This window comes from Notothenia rossii (genome assembly GCF_949606895.1).
Source record: "Notothenia rossii genome assembly, chromosome: 8".
Taxonomy (NCBI): domain Eukaryota; kingdom Metazoa; phylum Chordata; class Actinopteri; order Perciformes; family Nototheniidae; genus Notothenia; species Notothenia rossii.
Window position 1 is genome coordinate 58,540,392 of NC_136906.1, and position 18,602 is coordinate 58,558,993.

Consider the following 18,602-nt stretch of genomic DNA (forward strand, 5'->3'; position numbering starts at 1 on the left):
GTGTACACACAAGCATTCATCAATGGTTCGGAAAGTGGCGCTGTACCTTAATAATATAATGGCTTGTATTTGCGTGCATTTCCTATTCGGAAAGTGGCAATGTACTGAGAGTGGAGGTGTCCTGAGATTAGCAGGCAGGCTCCATTGACCTGTCAGCTCCGGACTGCGCAAAATGCGTACATGAAGCGCTACGTCATGAACGCAAGAAATCTACCCTCGTGGGGGCGCGCTCATTTGATTGGTTTAGAATTGAGGAGACATCTGATTGGCTATAGATAGAGAAATTACAAGTACGAATCGGCTGACCTTCAGGGGAGTCTCAAAAAACCCACACACGAATGTACAGCGATCCATGCGCAGGTTCAGAGGTTTTAAACGGAAAACAAATATGTGTTGATCAAAAATACACATTTAAAACTTTTTTCTATATTTGGATTTTATTTACATGTATATGAAACGGAACACATTTGTGTTTGCATTGGAAAATACTAGTGTGAATCCTTTTGCGGATCATGAAATACAAATGTGAATCCTTCTGTGTGCATGTGTGTATTATGAGACTGTTCTGAGCCCATATCTTAAAACATCACATTTCTTAAAGTCCATGAAATGTCCAAAATAAACGTTATTCTGTGTTAATAAATCGCTTCATCACTTTCCACTCTTTCATTTGACATATCAACATTAGTGATTCTTTCCATAAATACCCCCCAAATAACATGAAATGTGTGCCACTTTCCCGTGTTATTCCGCTCCGGTAGCAAAAAGCTTGCCAGCCATTAACCCAGCTGTGTGACGTCACACGTGGCAAACACCAGCCTCGTCTGGATTGTTTGTTTTGTATCCTTCCGCTATTTTCGCTCAACATATGTGTAACCGGACCTCGCTCAAATTTTTTCTAACAATTCATGATGGTGAAGCGATGTGTAGTTGTGTAGATGTGTAGTCACTCATATCACTCATATTATTGCCTAATACATTACATTCTGCTGTTTATGTCTGTGCTTGTTGGTGGGGTGTAGGGACCTACATTTCGTGCAATGCACTTCTACTGAACCAGTAGGCACAGTGTTCCAACATCCAGGTTCTACTTTCTTCTGGTTGATCAGATTAGTATTAAAGATATTACTATCATTAGTAGAGAAGCTGAATTAAAGCCCTAAGAATTTAAAAATACTTTTGAGCTGTGAATGTTTCCTGATTGCTATAAACATTGATCATGGGTGCTGGAAGATTGTGCACAAACTCGGGTCAGAATTAAGTTACTACAGGTGTTATGCCAGTTTGAGCTAAATGTCACCAGAGTACAGTGAACTTGCCTAGTGACTGAAATATATACAAGTTGAAGTGAAATAAGTAAGGCCAAAAATGAATTACGTCTGAATATCTTTATTATTTTTACCACTTTTAATTGTTTGTGGACTCGCACATATACCAAAAAATACTAATGTACACTGCAATAAAGATCAAATGTTACAAGTGAAAAATTAACAAAAGAACCCTTTTTTTTTATCAAACAGTAAATTAATACAATCTTACAAACTTGTGATTTGGAAAATGTTGTTATTTTTACATGTTTCTTTGAAAAATAATATTGTAAACAACGTACTTTGTGAATTATTTACATCATGTGAAACCGTTTTAACCAGTTCAGCTGCATGACTTATGTCAAATTCCAGATTTGGCCATTGAAATCCCTGATAGCGGCCTCCCGGTTCAGTCTCTGGTAAGTCTTCCGTATCTCGGTTACAGCACATGCAGGCAGACTCTGATTTTTGGGCCGAGTACACCCCAGCACCAACGTACAAACTGTCGATAAGCTGTATATCGATACTTCCTAATGAAAAAAAAGTATAAAGATTATAAATATATTTGGAGAAAAATAAAATGTTATGTAGTACTATTATGTAGCAATGTTTACAAATTGGCTTATAACATGATATTTTTATTTTACTTGTAAAAAATAAATATGAGGTTGTACATGACTGCTTGACAGAATCATAGACCTCTTATATATTTCCTCACATGTGTAGTTGTTTCTTTTCCCAAGCATACAGAAAACATAAAAGCCAAGCTGTTTTTGACTGCTTGAAAGAGTTTAATGGTATCTTTAAAAGTGTACCATCATATCTGTAGCGACTAAAAGTATTATATGAAAGCAAAGCTGCAATAGGCAGTTGGGTCAATCAATATACTTACTGGTGTAGTGGGCCATCAACTGCTCTGTGTTGTTGTTTGTATTGAAGATACGCTATTCTCAGTGTCCAAACACTGAGACAGCCTTCTCTAAAGCCTGGGTGGCTAATAATGCACCTTGGTTTCTCGTCGGTGTCTTCTATCTGGTCAGTAGGTTGCAAACTGTCTATTTGTTCCATCACCTGCCAGATCTCTCTGCAGCATACACATTCATCTGCAGTGGGCATGCTTTCACAGCATTGACATGTACACTTGAATATTGTACATAACATTAAAAAAAAACAATATCTGCCGGACGTGTGAGGAACAGATAACAAATTAAGATCGACATTTAGTGCAGGTCAAATTAAATAAAACAGAATTTACCATTCAGTATTGCCAACTCGAGTCTCGCCGGATGCGGAATCCGCTTCTCTTTCACAAGTTTCTGCCTCGTTGTTCGATTGCCGGGCAGGAGGCTCGTACTGATAAGGCAAGATGCCTTGAAGTGAAAGGCTAGCTGGTTCACTCTCTACTTCTGTAACTGAATCCAGATAACCCACCGAATCTGAGCTTGAATGATCGCTATCGCTGTCTGAAGTTGTTGCGTTGCTTGCCATTTTGACTGATTTGATCAAATGGCAATATTTGCCACGTGTGACGTCACCGCTCGTTCGGGAGTGATCGGGGGAGTACTCGGCAAATTTCGGAACCAACAGCTTTTTAACATATATGTCATTTAATTATGACCAAACTTTAAAACTTTTTTTTTATTTTATTCTGGTGATATCTAAACTACATGTTAAAAAACACCTGTGTTAGATGCATTGCATGGCCTTTAAAGTTACAGTGTTAGCAATCCTACTGAGCGCGGTTCCTTGTCAGATGGAATGTCATGAAAATGTAAGAACTGTAAGCATGCTTCTGTTATTTATTAGAGCAGTTAGCAATATTTTGGGAATCCATTGCGGTATGTTAGTGACTAGCTGGCAAACACCAGGGGATATATATGATCATATGTGTGAGACTGTGTTGCTACCTTGCAACACAGCATAGCCTACACATTTAAAAGTGCATTCTTAAGTTTATACTATTATGTTAGGATGTGCAGGTAAAAATATGTGGAGTCATGACAGAATAACCCTGTTAACATGTTTCTGTTATTGGTTGGAGCAGTTAGCAACATTTTAGGAATCCATTGCACATTATGCACGCTAGCTGGTGAACAACAGGGGATAATGTACAGATACTAAGTCAATATTGCACAGTATCCTTTTGTGTTTTGTTGCAGTTTGTGCCAATAGCTGTAATTTCTTATGTAAAGTGCTTTGACATGATTTCCTACAAAGGATACTTACTGCTGAAATTTGCTATATGAAAAGCTTGACTAGCAACTATGTCTTAGTTGCCTAAGACTTAGGCAACTGTCTTTTTATGCTAAAATGTAGCAATGTCAATTTATAATAATATGTGGGTGCTCGGCTTATCAGTTAATACTTATTTTAAATGATCAGCTTTTGTTATGTCTTGAGTCTTAATGCAAATTAATTATGTCTTAAAATGTTCCAATTGCTTTCTGATTGTATTTTAGCTTTACCCACAAGAGTAGCTTGTTGGTGGTTTTCTGGTTTGTGCTGAACAAAGTGAAAGATATGGCTTCAAAGCCTGAGGGGTAAGGAGTAAAGTTGCACTTGCTGTCAGCGCGTGACTAAAACCATGCATGTCTGCTTTACACACAGCTATCAGATGATGGACATTAATGGTACACAGAATGAGATAGTCGGCATGACGCATAATTGAGTGTACAGGATAATACAGTGAGCAAGGTATGAAGCACGGCTGACAAAGCTCACCAGTAGAAGCTGATAGTTAAGGCCTGTCTGAATACGCCTGCTGGTGAGTACTGAAAGATTCACCTGCAAGGTTCTCAGCCTCAAAACAAACGGGTCTTCGGAAAAGAAGAAGAGGTTTTGGGTTTCCTGCTGCCCTGTGGCACAGCGGAGTGAGACATGTTTACTTCCTCAAGCGACTGACTTTCTCAACAGAATGTGATGTCAAGCTTTTTCTTGTTGTTGGGTGAAGCCTCTGCTTGGATATTTCTTCAGGCCAAGTTTGATGTGTGTTTTTCACTTCATAGTTATTCTATTTACTCAAACACTTTTGTGCATACAACAGGCCTTTGTTGTAGAAATTAATCTATGAGAAATAAAAAGAAAAGAAAAAATGAATTTTAGGGATGGATTTAGATTATTCTCAAAATAAATAAAACATTATTCTTCTAAACATCAACAAAAATATTAAAATATCTTTCTGCCGCTTATGCCTGGCACGAATAGTCCTCCATACCTTTTGGTTATATTCAGGAAATAAATATAGTATATCCAGTTAGCTGCTGTTAAAATATATATAGTTTACCCAAAATACTTCCAGCATTGTGTGTTTTATGCAAATGTCTATTTTCATGTTACATAATAGGCAATATGCAGACAGGGAGTGCATCTTATTTGAAGTAAAAGTTATACCATCTGTGAATATAATCAATGGTGTGTCTATCTCAGGGATATCATGTTCGCTTATTTTAGACTCTTTATCATGTAGTAACATATGTGGGTTGAAACCACAGATACTCGCTTTCATGCTCCCATGCTGGCTCACAGCAAACACCTGTTTTTAGATGGTTCAATCTGAAAGACCAGTTGACGAAACTCTAGTCAGCTCTTACTCATTGTTCATACAGTCAATTAAAAGACTGCATTTCCAGGAAATAAAGAGATAACAGCAAAGTGGGGGTTCATGACTGGGACATAGAGGTCACCATTACTGCCTAACATATAGTACAACACTACTCAATAGAGACCTTTGGGGGTTTTTCCCCTCGGACTAAAACCAGTTGGCCATTTTTGTACAATCCAACATCTGTCTTTGACTCAAGGCAGTAAAGGCACATGTCAAAGCATATGGTGTAATTGCACAATCATTATGACTTCTGCTTGCATACAGCCCCTAGCTTTGGTTTTAAGTAAACTGCAAAGTCAATACACCACATGAATATCAAAGTACAATGCTCAATTTTCCAGCTGAAACTCATCTAAATCGAACAATGCGGTATGTTTATTTCAGCAAACTGTAAAAGCATTGTAATGCATTGACCACTTTACATAAACACAACTAAAGTTACGTCACGATGTGAAGGGTTCACAAGCTGGGGAAAGCCACTAATTGCTGCCAATGGCTATGGTATTTCATCTGTTACATTCAATATGTGGAATATTAAAGGGGCACATCAACAATTTTACAGATGAATATCAGTTTATATGTCACAATGTACTAATCTTACCCAATGAAAACAGTTGTGTTGTGTATTTTGTGGTTCTGGAGGGAGCTTTTTTTAAGTTTGGAAAATACCCAAACCTGAAAAAAGTAACGTTGTTGACATCAACATCAGGGTAACAAAAAGCCTGCTTTATAAACTGGTGTTTGGTGGTTTATTAAAAGGGAGCATATATTTGGCAGAGAGGGTCTAGGGAGAGATCCTTATTGAGGTGCATTATGGGAATTGCAGGAACCACAGTTGCTGGAGTTTGCCCCAGGTCAGCATATCTCAGCCTCTACTGCGTGGATTTTTACTGTTTTCATTCCATTTTATCTCTCTCTGAAGTCCCTCGACTTTATGAAAGTGCAATACTTGATTGTTTTAAATATTAAATCTGCATTCATTTTATTTTCGTTTCACTCCTGGTTTAATAAAATGTCATAAGGGACTGGATACATTATCTAGATTATGTCATCTAATCCAAAGGCCTTTGTGTAACATCAGCTATTAATAAATCAGTTTTGCCTTCATTGTAATCTCGTTCAAATTAGTGATGCAGGGCTGCCACATTCCAGATCAAGAAATGCAATTACATTTATTTTAAACCACTATCCAACATGTTTAGACTTGCCTAACACGTTGCTTATAGTATTTTTACTTTTTTACAGGCAAAAAGAGGTGGAGTTAAGTGACCTTCAACTAGCTGGATTTGTTTCCTAAGAATGTGGTCACACTGTTCACGATGCATTTACACCTGGCTGAGATACTATCATAATGCTAGCCAGACCTCCTCCAGATGTGGTCAAGCAGCGTGGTTTGGATCACAGTGTGTCCTGCATGCATTCACACCTTGCATTAGCATGTGTTTCTCCTTATCCATACACAGATTGCATGTTATTGCCAAGCAAGTAAATGGAGTCATGTGAAGGAGGAATCTGATATTGATTTGTATTCTTTGAACTTTTTATTTATTCAAGAAATATATAACAAACATGGAGATTTACTGTCCACTCAAATCTACACGTTATTGCTCACATACACATACATACATTACCCAAGTCTCGGCAAATTATACATAAATACAGACATTCATTTAAATTCTCTGATCTTTCCCTGAGTAGTCGGTACAGACAGGTATGCTTACAACTCGTATGTCACATCAATGTATTTGTTTTGTCTTAATGCCATGCAACCAATCCTGAATGACAATATTCTATTTTGTTTCTCTCACTTTGTAGAAGTAGAATTGATTTGAGCATTAATGCTGGAGTGGGCAGATTTGTGGGCGCATCATTGGGGAAAGAAATATCCTAATTACCTTCCAGCACATTGTTATTTAGGTTGCATAAAGGTTGAATTTCTCCCAACCAGGCTTTAGAAAATCTTGCCTGTGATGGGAGACTTTGGCAAATCACAGGTCATTTCATAGAACTAGTTCCTTTTGGCTGTTCTACAAATGCAGATTCAACAGTGGAATCTCCTTCAATCATTTTTCATTGATTCAATGCCGCTTTAAAGGATACCAAAAAAAAGGAAAACAACATATCACAAAGAGAATATGACAATAAATGCAATGAATGTGTCAATATTGGCTAAGCTTGACAGAGATCTTGCTAATAGTATATAGAGAGCTTTGAGTAACAATATATCAAAGGGCTTTACACGCCAACAGGTTTGCAAAGAATCGGGATGATTTAAATAAAACACCACTAACTGCAACACACCTTGAGGCTACTGTGCAACCATGGGACTGTTTTCAACTGGACAAACCACTAGATAATTTAGAAGGAACAGCATTGCAAATTCTAAGGAACATGTTTCTTGCACAAGGAAGTGAGCCCACAGCGTTGTTGTCACGCACGCTCAGGGGACTTATATCACATTAACATCACACTAGCTCATTTTAGATAAGCTGTTCACAGAAGCTGCTCACTGCATTCAGGTTCTAAGAAACTGTTTGCTTCATGCGTGCTGAACATGATGAATTTAATCTTTTTGTGAGATAAATTAGATTATTTTCATGGTTTTCTTTAAAAAGAAATGTAAGCTTAGTAAAGGGTTTGTACAGAAAATCACATACAAAAGATGGGTTCACACTTATATGCTCGGGAAAATTAAAATACCGTCTAATTTAAAAAGAAAAAGCTGTTAAAAATGTTGTATGGAAAATGAGTCAAAACTAATGTGGTTCATTTTAATTGATGAGGGATTGCAGAGGAAGGCCTCAACAAACTTGTTTCCCTTATTGCCTAACGTCTAAACTTCTGTGCTTGGAAAACATTAGCCAGAATGTGGCTTTTGCAATGTCTTTACATGTCTTTATATAAATGGTGGAGATCCCCCCCACGCACCCTAGAATGAAGTCCCACGCCTCTAGTATTGGACCCGGGGGTGGGGGTCTTTCTGGTTTTCAGTTGTGAATACAGTGTGAAAATGAATGAGCTGTGCTTGTTGTATAGCAACAACAGAAGGCGTAGGAGAGAGAACAGAGGTGGGGAAGAGTACAAAAAGAGGGAGGAAAGTGAAAGTGCGGGGATGCATCTGCATGGGAGGGGGGTTTTGCTGTCTAGGTAAAATATCAATGGGTTCTGACAGTGGCTAACCGTGTCTATCACAACTGGACCTTCTGTAGACACACACACCCCCCGCCGCATTCATCTAGATCCTCTGTCTCAAGCCAGTTAACTAGCGGGCCTTCTAGAGTACCCTGGAACCGAGGGAAACTCTGAAAGAATACGCCCATTGGCTACAAATCAATATATGATTGGTTGATCAAACTGTCGGTCCTAACGTACGCTCTCATTCAGTGCAACGGCCAGGGCATTCTATCAAGGATACCGAATACCTTGGTTGAAGGATATTCTACCCAGAGACCGAGAACAAGATCTGATTGGTTGCTTTCTTTTCTAACACAAAAACACTGAAATGCGTAGTGCATGGTCCGAGAAGGACAAATAAATCAACGTAACACTGTAATATTACAGATCAACAACACAGATACCATTCTCATTTATTCATTTTATATATTTTTTATTACATTTTATTCATATAATTAAATTGTTTGTTTTATCTGAGTGTTCCAGGGTATTCTCTGAATACCTTGAGGGCCCTGACGGTTCGCCACCGGGTTCTGATGATGTAGCAACACAGCATTTTATTGAGTTGCCGTAAGGCCATTTATTTAACTTGGATAGATAGATATTTTTCATCAACCACTCAACTCATGCAATGAATGGATGTATTAAAGAAGCCCTATTATGTCATTTGGGTTTTCCCTTCCCTGTACTGTGTTATAATGTTTTTTGTGCATGTAAATGGTATGCAAAGGCTAAAATCCCGCCAGAGGGAGTTTCTCAGACAGAGGGTGAAAAGACGTGTTGCAGCACAGGCAGTATGAGAAAAAATAAAGACCTTGACCTATGAACATTAAAGCAGGAAACATGTCACAGTACAGGCACAAAATGTAAATATGAACATGACGATGAGCATATTAGGACTGCCTTTAACACTACCTATTTTAAAATGGCAAAATCCATGTTGGAAGTTATTGTGTTTATTCTTCTTTAGAACTGTGTAGTAACAGTAAATAGTTTTGGTTGTGCAGAACAAACATTTTGCAATACTGGATTTTGCATTCATTTTAGATGACCACTTGTTTGAAAAATATACCCTTTTAAGTGTATTGTGATATTTCCTGTTAACATGTGAATCATTAGTTAAATAAGATCACTCCCATGCATGTCTCTCTATGAGTTTTTCACAAACTACTACAAATATTAAGATAAGGATGAGGAAATCACAGACAGGGACTTTTTGTTATAAATAAAAAATAGTTTGATACAACACCTGTTGGCATTGCAGACTTTCACTAACCATTATACCACACTCATGAAATACCAAAGTACTCTTTGCTTCACACTTTCAAGAATATTTCAGAGAATGGCTGGGAGGTTTTAAAGTCACATTTATTATACTTGTCATTATCTAAATGTGTGAGTAACTAATAAAGAGGAAGCAAACACCCTCTATTCAGCTGCATCAGCTACCTGGGGACATGGAAAATCCCTAACTCATGCATACTTTATTTACTGGGACAACGAAATGGGGAGTTAATAGGCTACTTATCTAGTAATCTGTGTTACAAAGAAAAAATAAAAAATAAAAAAAAAGTCATGATCATGTTTCATCTAAAAGATATATTCACTGGGGTGGTAATGCGATAGGGAAAAGAACATGTGATATGTTTGCATTTTGTCACTGTATTAGTTACAATTTTAGCTTCCCTATGCAGGCTAGGTGAAAATCTTGTTGGCGTCTATTGCAGGTAAAAGGAAGTTGCTTATTTTAGAGAAAAGTAGCAAAATAGTTAGCTATTATAACCATGTAACTGAAACTGTTACTGTTATTTGACATTATATAACAATGGAGCCAGGCACTTAACACGACTATAAAAGGTAATAAAAGCCATTTCCGCAGCAGGTATTTTGACTTGTCATTGGAGGGGAAGCACAGGTGTGACTAATGACAATAATGATGGCACCTTTCCATGTAATGTTCTAGTTAGCCATGCGGGTTATGGGTCAGCATGTACGGGGGGGTTTTATGGGACGCTTTTTATGGGACGCTTTTTGACAGCAGGAAAATTGTACTTAATAAAATGAATAATTCTCTCAAGGTATTGTGAAAGCTGGGTCTCTGTCACCCATTTCAAGGCGGTTTATCTTGTCTGTGTTTTTTGAAGCGTGTGTCACAATGGATACCGTGTCCTTTAACTGCAAACCAAATCTGCCTACAGGTACAAATAAAATACCCTGAACCTTACTGGGACACTTGGCAATAAAACGTCACGAGTCATCATGAAAGTACCCAATAGGCCCATTACAATGTACTTGCAGGTACTGTTTTGTAGCCCACTGTTTTATACAAACAGGACATTTTAAAAATGTATTATATATCATTATTTATTATATATTATATATCTGCAAAATCAAAAATATTTTTAATTTTCTCCAATATTCTGATAATACTTGGCAATAACTGTACGTGCACCTTTGATAAAGCTGACCTTATTTTTGCTTGAGTTTAATCAACATATTCATTTTAAAACTATGTTTTCTATTATTTATATTATTACTATTGCATTTAAGGGAAATAGCATGTTTATGTTGAAGCTAGTACCCCAAAGGGGTAGCTCATTGTAGCCAGCGCCATATAGACTGATCTATCCGATATATCTATATATCTATTCTATCTATATGGCGCTGATTGTAGCCTTCTTACATTTTAGGCTACTGTTGAGAAGTTAAACATAAAGTACACTTTATTTTTAAAACATAAATGTGAAATGTATGTAATATTTACAACTGTCAGTGTCAAGTAGTCAAGCAATATCATTTTCTTTAAAATGAAGTGGGCGATAAAAGCATTAACAAAACCATTTCAGATACAGCGTGTGTTTTATCACCATGGTAACGAAGCAGACCGCTGACACCGGATGTAGTTCCGTTACCATCAGTTCAACTTCCGGGGAAAACATTGTGCATGAAGTAAAAATCTGCTTGCAAATTCATTTGGCGAACTTTTCGGCCAACTTTACCTTGTAAAATGTCTCGAGGCTCGAGTGCAGGGTTTGATCGACACATCACCATCTTCTCTCCCGAAGGAAGGCTCTATCAAGTCGGTCAGTATGTGGATCTGTCCAGACAAAAGCCGGGTGGCAAGCTCACTTGTTAGCTAGCTAGCTAAATGCTCTGTCATGGTTCGTTTAGCCTGGCCTCTAGCTGATAAATGACACCGCGCAAAAGTGAAAGTGGTATCAAATGGAAACATTAAAGTCGTGTTTGTTACTTGAAACCTGTTATTTGTACCTGTGTTTTACTCATGCTTCAATTGAACAAAAGGCGCAATTGACAATAGCTAGCTGGCTAGTATGCTAGTTAGCATGTTTAGCACTGCAGCCTAGGGAGCTGATTCATTGCGTTTACATGCCATTGAGTCAAATGTTAAGGGTGCTTTTAATTATTTTTAAATATTTTTATTTGGCTAAACTGTCTTAAACACATTAACCTTAGCATGTTTGTGTTTTAAATATGGTGAGCGATAGTTGGACTTAAAGGGAAAGTCCACCCAAAATATGAACCAATAAGTTTTCTCTGCTGTTTGCAGCTAAGTTATAGCTTGTGAAACTGATATACTGATATACTCCTATATTGTGATAGGATATACTCTACACATGTTCAGGGCTTGTTGATGTGAAAAGTCAATGATTGTGTCATGCTGGCCAATCAGATGAAACCTAACAGTCATTGTTGTACTGCTGAAGGGAAACTGCTGTGTGTGTTGGTGCATATAGACTTTAGTACAACATAATTGAACGCTGTGCTTGTTTTTATTAATCCATTACATTATTTCCGCTGATGTCAGATGATCATGCAACATCTAAGAAACCATCTTTTGCTGTTAACCTGCAGAATATGCTTTCAAGGCCATAAACCAAGGTGGACTCACATCAGTAGCAATCAGGGGGAAGGACTGTGCAATCGTCGTAACACAGAAAAAAGTACCGGTGAGTTATTATCAGGTGCTTGATTTCACACGGTTGAAGCACTGTGAACATTCTAAACCGTGGTGAATAAAGTCTGCCAACACCCATACTGAGATTTAGATATATTCATTATAAAGCTCTTTACATCGGAAAGTATTGCATATTTTATGCAAGCTGGATATCCTTTATTTGTGAGCAAATGTATATCCTGTGTCCGTGATCAATATATCTATTGTCTAAGTGAAAAGCTCTGATGTACCAGAGTCTCTGCTGAAGTTAAACTACTGGTACATGTATTCACAATTTAAAGGTTTATTCGTCATATTTTAGTAATTAATTTAAATCATTTTCATTTACTTTGTTTTTATTGGCGGAAGATGAAAAAGCATGTATGTCTTTTTACATGTAATATTTCTATCTATTAATGTTTCTCCTTGTCTCAAACATATTTTTGATGCATTAATGAAACCAAATAATGAGGCAGCTGTCCCACATTTATTAATTTTAAACATTTTCTTTCTTGACAACAGGACAAGCTCCTGGATGCAGGCACAGTGACGCACCTTTTCAGAATAACAGACCATATTGGGTGCGTAATGTCCGGGATGACAGGTAAGAAAAATACGCTGTGTCGTGTTTTGAGAGGGGACACAACCAGAGATTATTTGATTGGTGCATGCATTTAACACTAAGTCAGGTTTTTGATTTATCATCATCAATCATAAAGGATTTCAACAAATCGGTGTCTATTTTAAATATTAAAGGTAGGAAAATTGGATTTAGGAAAATTCGACCCATTTCAGCCTAAACACTTTGAAGCAAATCTGTTACTTTTCATATTTTGTGACCATTCGGAGAGTTGCCTGGTGTAAACTCGTCACAGTAATAGTAGGTTGGGGGCATGCCTTGCAGCAAGAAATGCTGTCGTTTTTAATTATACCCGGAAAGTAATCTGTGAAATCCAGTTAAAACCCAATATATCTTTTGAAAATTCCAATTATTTTCAGTTCAAATTGAAAGTGACGAGTGTTGCGCATCATTTCACATCATACTCAGTCACAACATTAACTGTTAAGAATGCTTCCTCTTTCCAAAGAACTCCTACCGTCACCATCAGCTTTCTGTGGATCTCATTTCAACATTGCAAATAGATTCTAGGAGTACCAACATGACTGAGTGACAGTTAAATGAGCACTTTTAACTTATCGCCCACTTGTCCCACCTCCTCTATCTCCTCCAGCTGACAGTAGGTCCCAAGTCCAGCGAGCTCGCTATGAGGCCGCCAACTGGCAGTACAAGTACGGTTACGAAATTCCAGTGGACATGCTGTGCAAGAGACTCGCTGACATCTCACAAGTCTACACGCAGAACGCCGAGATGCGACCACTGGGCTGCTGTACGTATTATTCAAATTTAGAGGGGGTAAAGATGTGTTTTGGCAAATCTATAGGCGTAAAACTCTGACGCCAATTGCTGTCTCCTGCAGGTATGATCATGATCGGCATCGATGATGAGCACGGGCCCCAGGTTTACAAAAACGACCCCGCAGGCTACTACTGTGGCTTCAAGGCCACCGCCGCCGGAGTGAAGCAGACAGAAGCCACCAGCTTCCTGGAGAAGAAAGTAAAAAAGAAGCTGGACTGGACCTTTGAGCAAACTATTGAGGTGAGACTAAAGTCTTTAAAGGATGGTACACAGGTTGATAAGGGCGGAACATGGAAGTGAAAGTAATCTCAGAGGTGCTTTCCAGCTGCGGGTTCTAATTTTGCATTTATTTGAATGTTAAGCAAATTATTATTAGGATGTAAAATTATCTCATTGTTTTTTCCCTGCAGACCGCAATCTCTTGTCTGTCGACGGTTCTCTCCATCGACTTCAAGCCCTCCGAGCTGGAGGTGGGAGTTGTCACATTACAGGACCCCAAGTTCAGGTAAAAGACCAAAAATGCACAATGATTTATAAAAAAATTAAAATGTTATTGGAGTTATAATTATGATATGAAAACCAATCAACCAAAAGTTTTCCGTTATTACAGCTCACATTCAGCGTCTAAACTCTCAGGGAGACTGCTTTAGCAAACATAATTATACTGGAAAAATAAATGTGTAATTCTGCAACAGCATTATCATTTTCCACATATATACTTATTATTTGAGCAATACACATGAAAATGCTTTTAACCCATTTTTGCATTGACTATATTGGAATGAAATTGCAATGCAATATAAACAATTAATTACAATTAAATGAATGCATTTGACATTGAATTTTAAAGTTATACCCCAACGTATAGTGGACACTTCAGTTGTTAAAGCCAATTTGAAAATCAAGAATGGCCTTGTGTACAGTAATGTTAAATAAAAGTCAGTGAAGCCTAATTTTTTTAAATGTTGAATTATTCTTTCAGCACAATTTAAATGCAATTTTTATATTGCTTGCATAAATTGAAAATCCGGTAACATTGTTTATATTAAATTTTCAATTGAATATGCTCCATGGAAAAAATGTATAATAGCATTTTAATGGTTATTTAAATAACCACATACAGTGGGGCAAAAAAGTATTTAGTCAGCCACCAATTGTGCAAGTTCTCCCACTTAAAAAGATGAGAGAGGCCTGTAATTTTCATCCTAGGTATACCTCAACTATGAGAGACAAAATGAGAAAAAAAAATCCAGAAAATCACATTGTCTGATTTTTAAAGAATTTATTTGCAAGTTATGGTGGAAAATAAGTATTTGGTCAATAAAAAAAGTTCTTCTCAATACTTTGTTATATACCCTTTGTTGGCAATGACAGAGGTCAAATGTTTTCTGTAAGTCTTCACAAGGTTTTCACACACTGTTGCTGGTATTTTGGCCCATTCCTCCATGCAGATCTCCTCTAGAGCAGTGATGTTTTGGGGCTGTTGCTGGGCAACACGGACTTTCAACTCCCTCCAAAGATGTTCTATGGGGTTGAGATCTGGAGACTGGCTAGGCCACTCCAGGACCTTGAAATACTTCCTACGAAGCCACTCCTTCCTTGCCCGGGCGGTTTGTTTGGGATCATTGTCATGCTGAAAGACCCAGCCGCGTTTCATCTTCAATGCCCTTGCTGATGGAAGGAGGTTGTCACTCAAAATCTCACGATACATGGCCCCATTCATTCTTTCCTTTACACGGATCAGTCTTCCTGTTCCCTTTGCAGAAAAACAGCCCCAAAGCATGATGTTTCCACCCCCATGTTTCACAGTAGGTATGGTGTTCTTTGGATGCAACTCAGCATTCTTTCTCCTCCAAACACGTCTAGTTGAGTTTTTACCAAAAAGTTCTATTTTGGTTTCATCTGACCATATGACATTCTCCCAATCCTCTTCTGGATCATCTAAATGCTCTCTGGCAAACTTCAGACGGGCCTGGACATGTACTGGCTTAAGCAGGGGGACACGTCTAGCACTGCAGGATTTCAGTCCCTGGCGGCGTAGTGTGTTACTGATGGTAGCCTTCGTTACTTTGGTCCCAGTTCTCTGCAGGTCATTGACTAGGTCCCCCCGTGTGGTTCTGGGATTTTTGCTCACCGTTCTTGTGATCATTTTGACCCCACAGGGTGAGATCTTGCGTGGAGCCCCAGATTGAGGGAGATTATCAGTGGTCTTGTATGTCTTCCATTTTATAATAATTGCTCCCACAGTTGATTGTGAGTGAGGAAAAAAAATCCAGAAAATCATATTGTCTGATTTTTAAAGAATTTATTTGCAAATTATGGTGGAAAATAAGTATTTGGTCACCTACAAACAAACAAGATTTCTGGCTCTCACAGACCTGTAACTTCTTCTTTAAGAGCCTCCTCTGTCCTCCACTTGTTAACTGCATTAATGGCACTGAACTCATTATCAGTATAAAAGACACCTGTCCACAACCTCAAACAGTCACACTCCAAACTCCACTATGGCCAAGACCAAAGAGCTGTCAAAGGACACCAGAAACAAAATTGTAGACCTGCACCAGGCTGGGAAGACTGAATCTGCAATAGGTAAGCAGCTTGTTGTGAAGAAATCAACTGTGGGAGCAATTATTAGAAAATGGAAGACATACAAGACTACTGATAATCTCCATCGATCTGGGGCTCCACGCAAAATCTCACCCCGTGGGGTCAAAATGATCACAAGAACGGTGAGCAAAAATCCCAGAACCACACGGGGGGACCTAGTCAATGACCTGCTGAGAGCTGGGACCAAAGTAACAAAGGCTACCATCAGTAACACACTACGCCGCCAGGGACTCAAATCCTGCAGTGCCAGACGTGTCCCCCTGCTTAAGCCAGTACATGTCCAGGCCCATCTGAAGTTTGCTAGAGAGCATTTAGAATGATCCAGAAGAGGATTGGGAGAATGTCAGATGAAACCAAAATAGAACTTTTTGGTAAAAACTCAACTAGATGTGTTTCGAGGAGAAAGAATGCTGAGTTGCATCCAAAGAACACCATACCTACTGTGAAACATGGGGGTGGAAACATCATGCTTTGGGGCTGTTTTTCTGCAAAGGGACCAGGACGACTGATCCGTGTAAAGGAAAGAATGAATGTGGCCATGTATTGTGAGATTTTGAGTGACAACCTCCTTCCATCAGCAAGGGCATTGAAGATGAAACGTGGCTGGGTCTTTCAGCATGACAATGATCCCAAACACACCGCCCGGGCAACGAAGGAGTGGCTTCGTAAGAAGCATTTCAAGGTCCTGGAGTGGTCTAGTCAGTCTCCAGATCTCAACCCCATAGAAAATCTTTGGAGGGAGTTGAAAGTCCGTGTTGCCCAGCGACAGCCCCAAAACATCACTGCTCTAGAGGAGATCTGCATGGAGGAATGGGCCAAAATACCAGCAACAGTGTGTGAAAACCTTGTGAAGACTTACAGAAAACGTTTGACCTCTGTCATTGCCAACAAAGGGTATATAAGAAAGTATTGAGAGGAATTTTTGTTATTGACCAAATACTTACTTTCCACCATCATTTGCAAATAAATTCTTTAAAAATCAGACAATGTAATCTTCTGGATTTTTTTTTTTTCTCATTTTGTCTCTCATAGTTGAGGTATACCTAGGATGAAAATTACAGGCCTCTCTCATCCTTTTTAAGTTGGAGAACTTGCACAATTGGTGGCTGACTAAATACTTTTTTGCCCCACTGTATATGCTATTGGGAAACTACATTTTTCCTTTTTCTACTTTAATCAATTATTTTTTATTATCGATCGATCTGCCATTTATTCCCCTTTTAAATTATATTATTAGTTGTAAGTATTAGTTACGTTTGTTGTAAATTACTGTTTTGTAAATTACAATAAATATGCATTTTACCAGGTGAAAGAAAAAATAATTGTTTGCTTTATAACTGTAAACGCAGATTTTAACTACCAACAGCATAAGTGGGTGTACTCAAATCGCCCCATTATTAAATCAACCCTTTAACAATCCGGACACTTTCATTGATGCCAAGAAAAGCAATAAACACCCCTTTTCTGACAGTCATTTAACTCCTTAATTCATGTTGCTAATTGTGGTTGAAATACATGTTTGATATCAGAATCATGCCCCTGTGTGTTTCTGCAGGATTCTGACGGAGGGGGAGGTGGACGTCCACCTGATGGCTTTGGCCGAGCGGGACTGATCGAGCAGAGACATGTCCCCTGTTGGCTTAAGTTAGAACATGATGGGATATACAGTTCCCAGGTGGAGGCTATCTTTGTTTGCTGTACATTTACCCCCACTGTTTCATTCAACAATAAAAAAAAAAGTTTTTCGAGTAACCATTGTCTTTGTATTCCTACTTGTTTTGCACACAGAGCTGTTTGCATTTCATGTCAAAGTAAATATGAGTATGTTCGATGTTAAACTCCTGAGCTTTGTTTTAATGTATCAAGTAGTCGTTTACTGGAACATGAGATTGTGCAGACTTTACCTCTGAGCTTCCTGTTGTGGCTCTGCACAAGAATCACATGACATGCCGAGGTGCTGTGGAGAGGTTCTTTTACTACACGGTGATGTAGACCTGATTTGACCTAATTGTGTCTACATTTTTGCTTTTATTACGCAGATGTCGCTTGTCAGAAATAGCATACTTCAACCCCCCACCGGATGTATCATACGAGTAGTTTCTCTTTTGCTAAGGGAAAATGTTTTCCCCCTCTAACTGGTTTTGACCAAGCTGACATTTGGTGAGTGTCAGGGGGGGAACTGGCTGAGTATTCTAGTCAATGACCCCTTCCAGCTCAGTATTTTAAAGGATTTGTCATCAACACATGTGACTAGAACTGATGATCACACATTTTCACCCACATTTGGACTAATTCCAACCTCTCTATTAGTAGCTTTTTCTTAAATCAGAAAATCAGTTAAAATAGTTGTCATTTTCTTAAACTTGTTTAAAGTCTCCTAGGTATTTTCCCCCTGTCCTTAATTAACTTTAAAAAGTCCTTGGAATCCCCCCCTGCAGTCCTCAGGTCTACAACCTGGTTAATGTTTACAACCATGAAGACAATTACAGGCTATAGACAGTACGCACTGCTATTAAACCTAATCACTCGGGGACATTT

General features: G+C 38.4%; 1 protein-coding gene across 1 annotated transcript; it reads left to right on the forward strand.

Moving 5' to 3' along the window:
* Window positions 1-10,981: 10,981 nt before the first annotated feature.
* LOC307017417 (proteasome subunit alpha type-6) lies at window positions 10,982-17,816 on the forward strand. The gene is made up of 7 exons (XM_079647011.1): window positions 10,982-11,168; window positions 11,959-12,053; window positions 12,563-12,644; window positions 13,273-13,428; window positions 13,519-13,697; window positions 13,868-13,962; window positions 17,620-17,816. The coding sequence occupies exons 1-7, from the start codon at window positions 11,093-11,095 to the stop codon at window positions 17,675-17,677; spliced, it is 741 nt and encodes a 246-aa protein (XP_079503137.1). The 5' UTR covers window positions 10,982-11,092; the 3' UTR covers window positions 17,678-17,816.
* The last annotated feature ends 786 nt before the right edge of the window (window positions 17,817-18,602 follow it).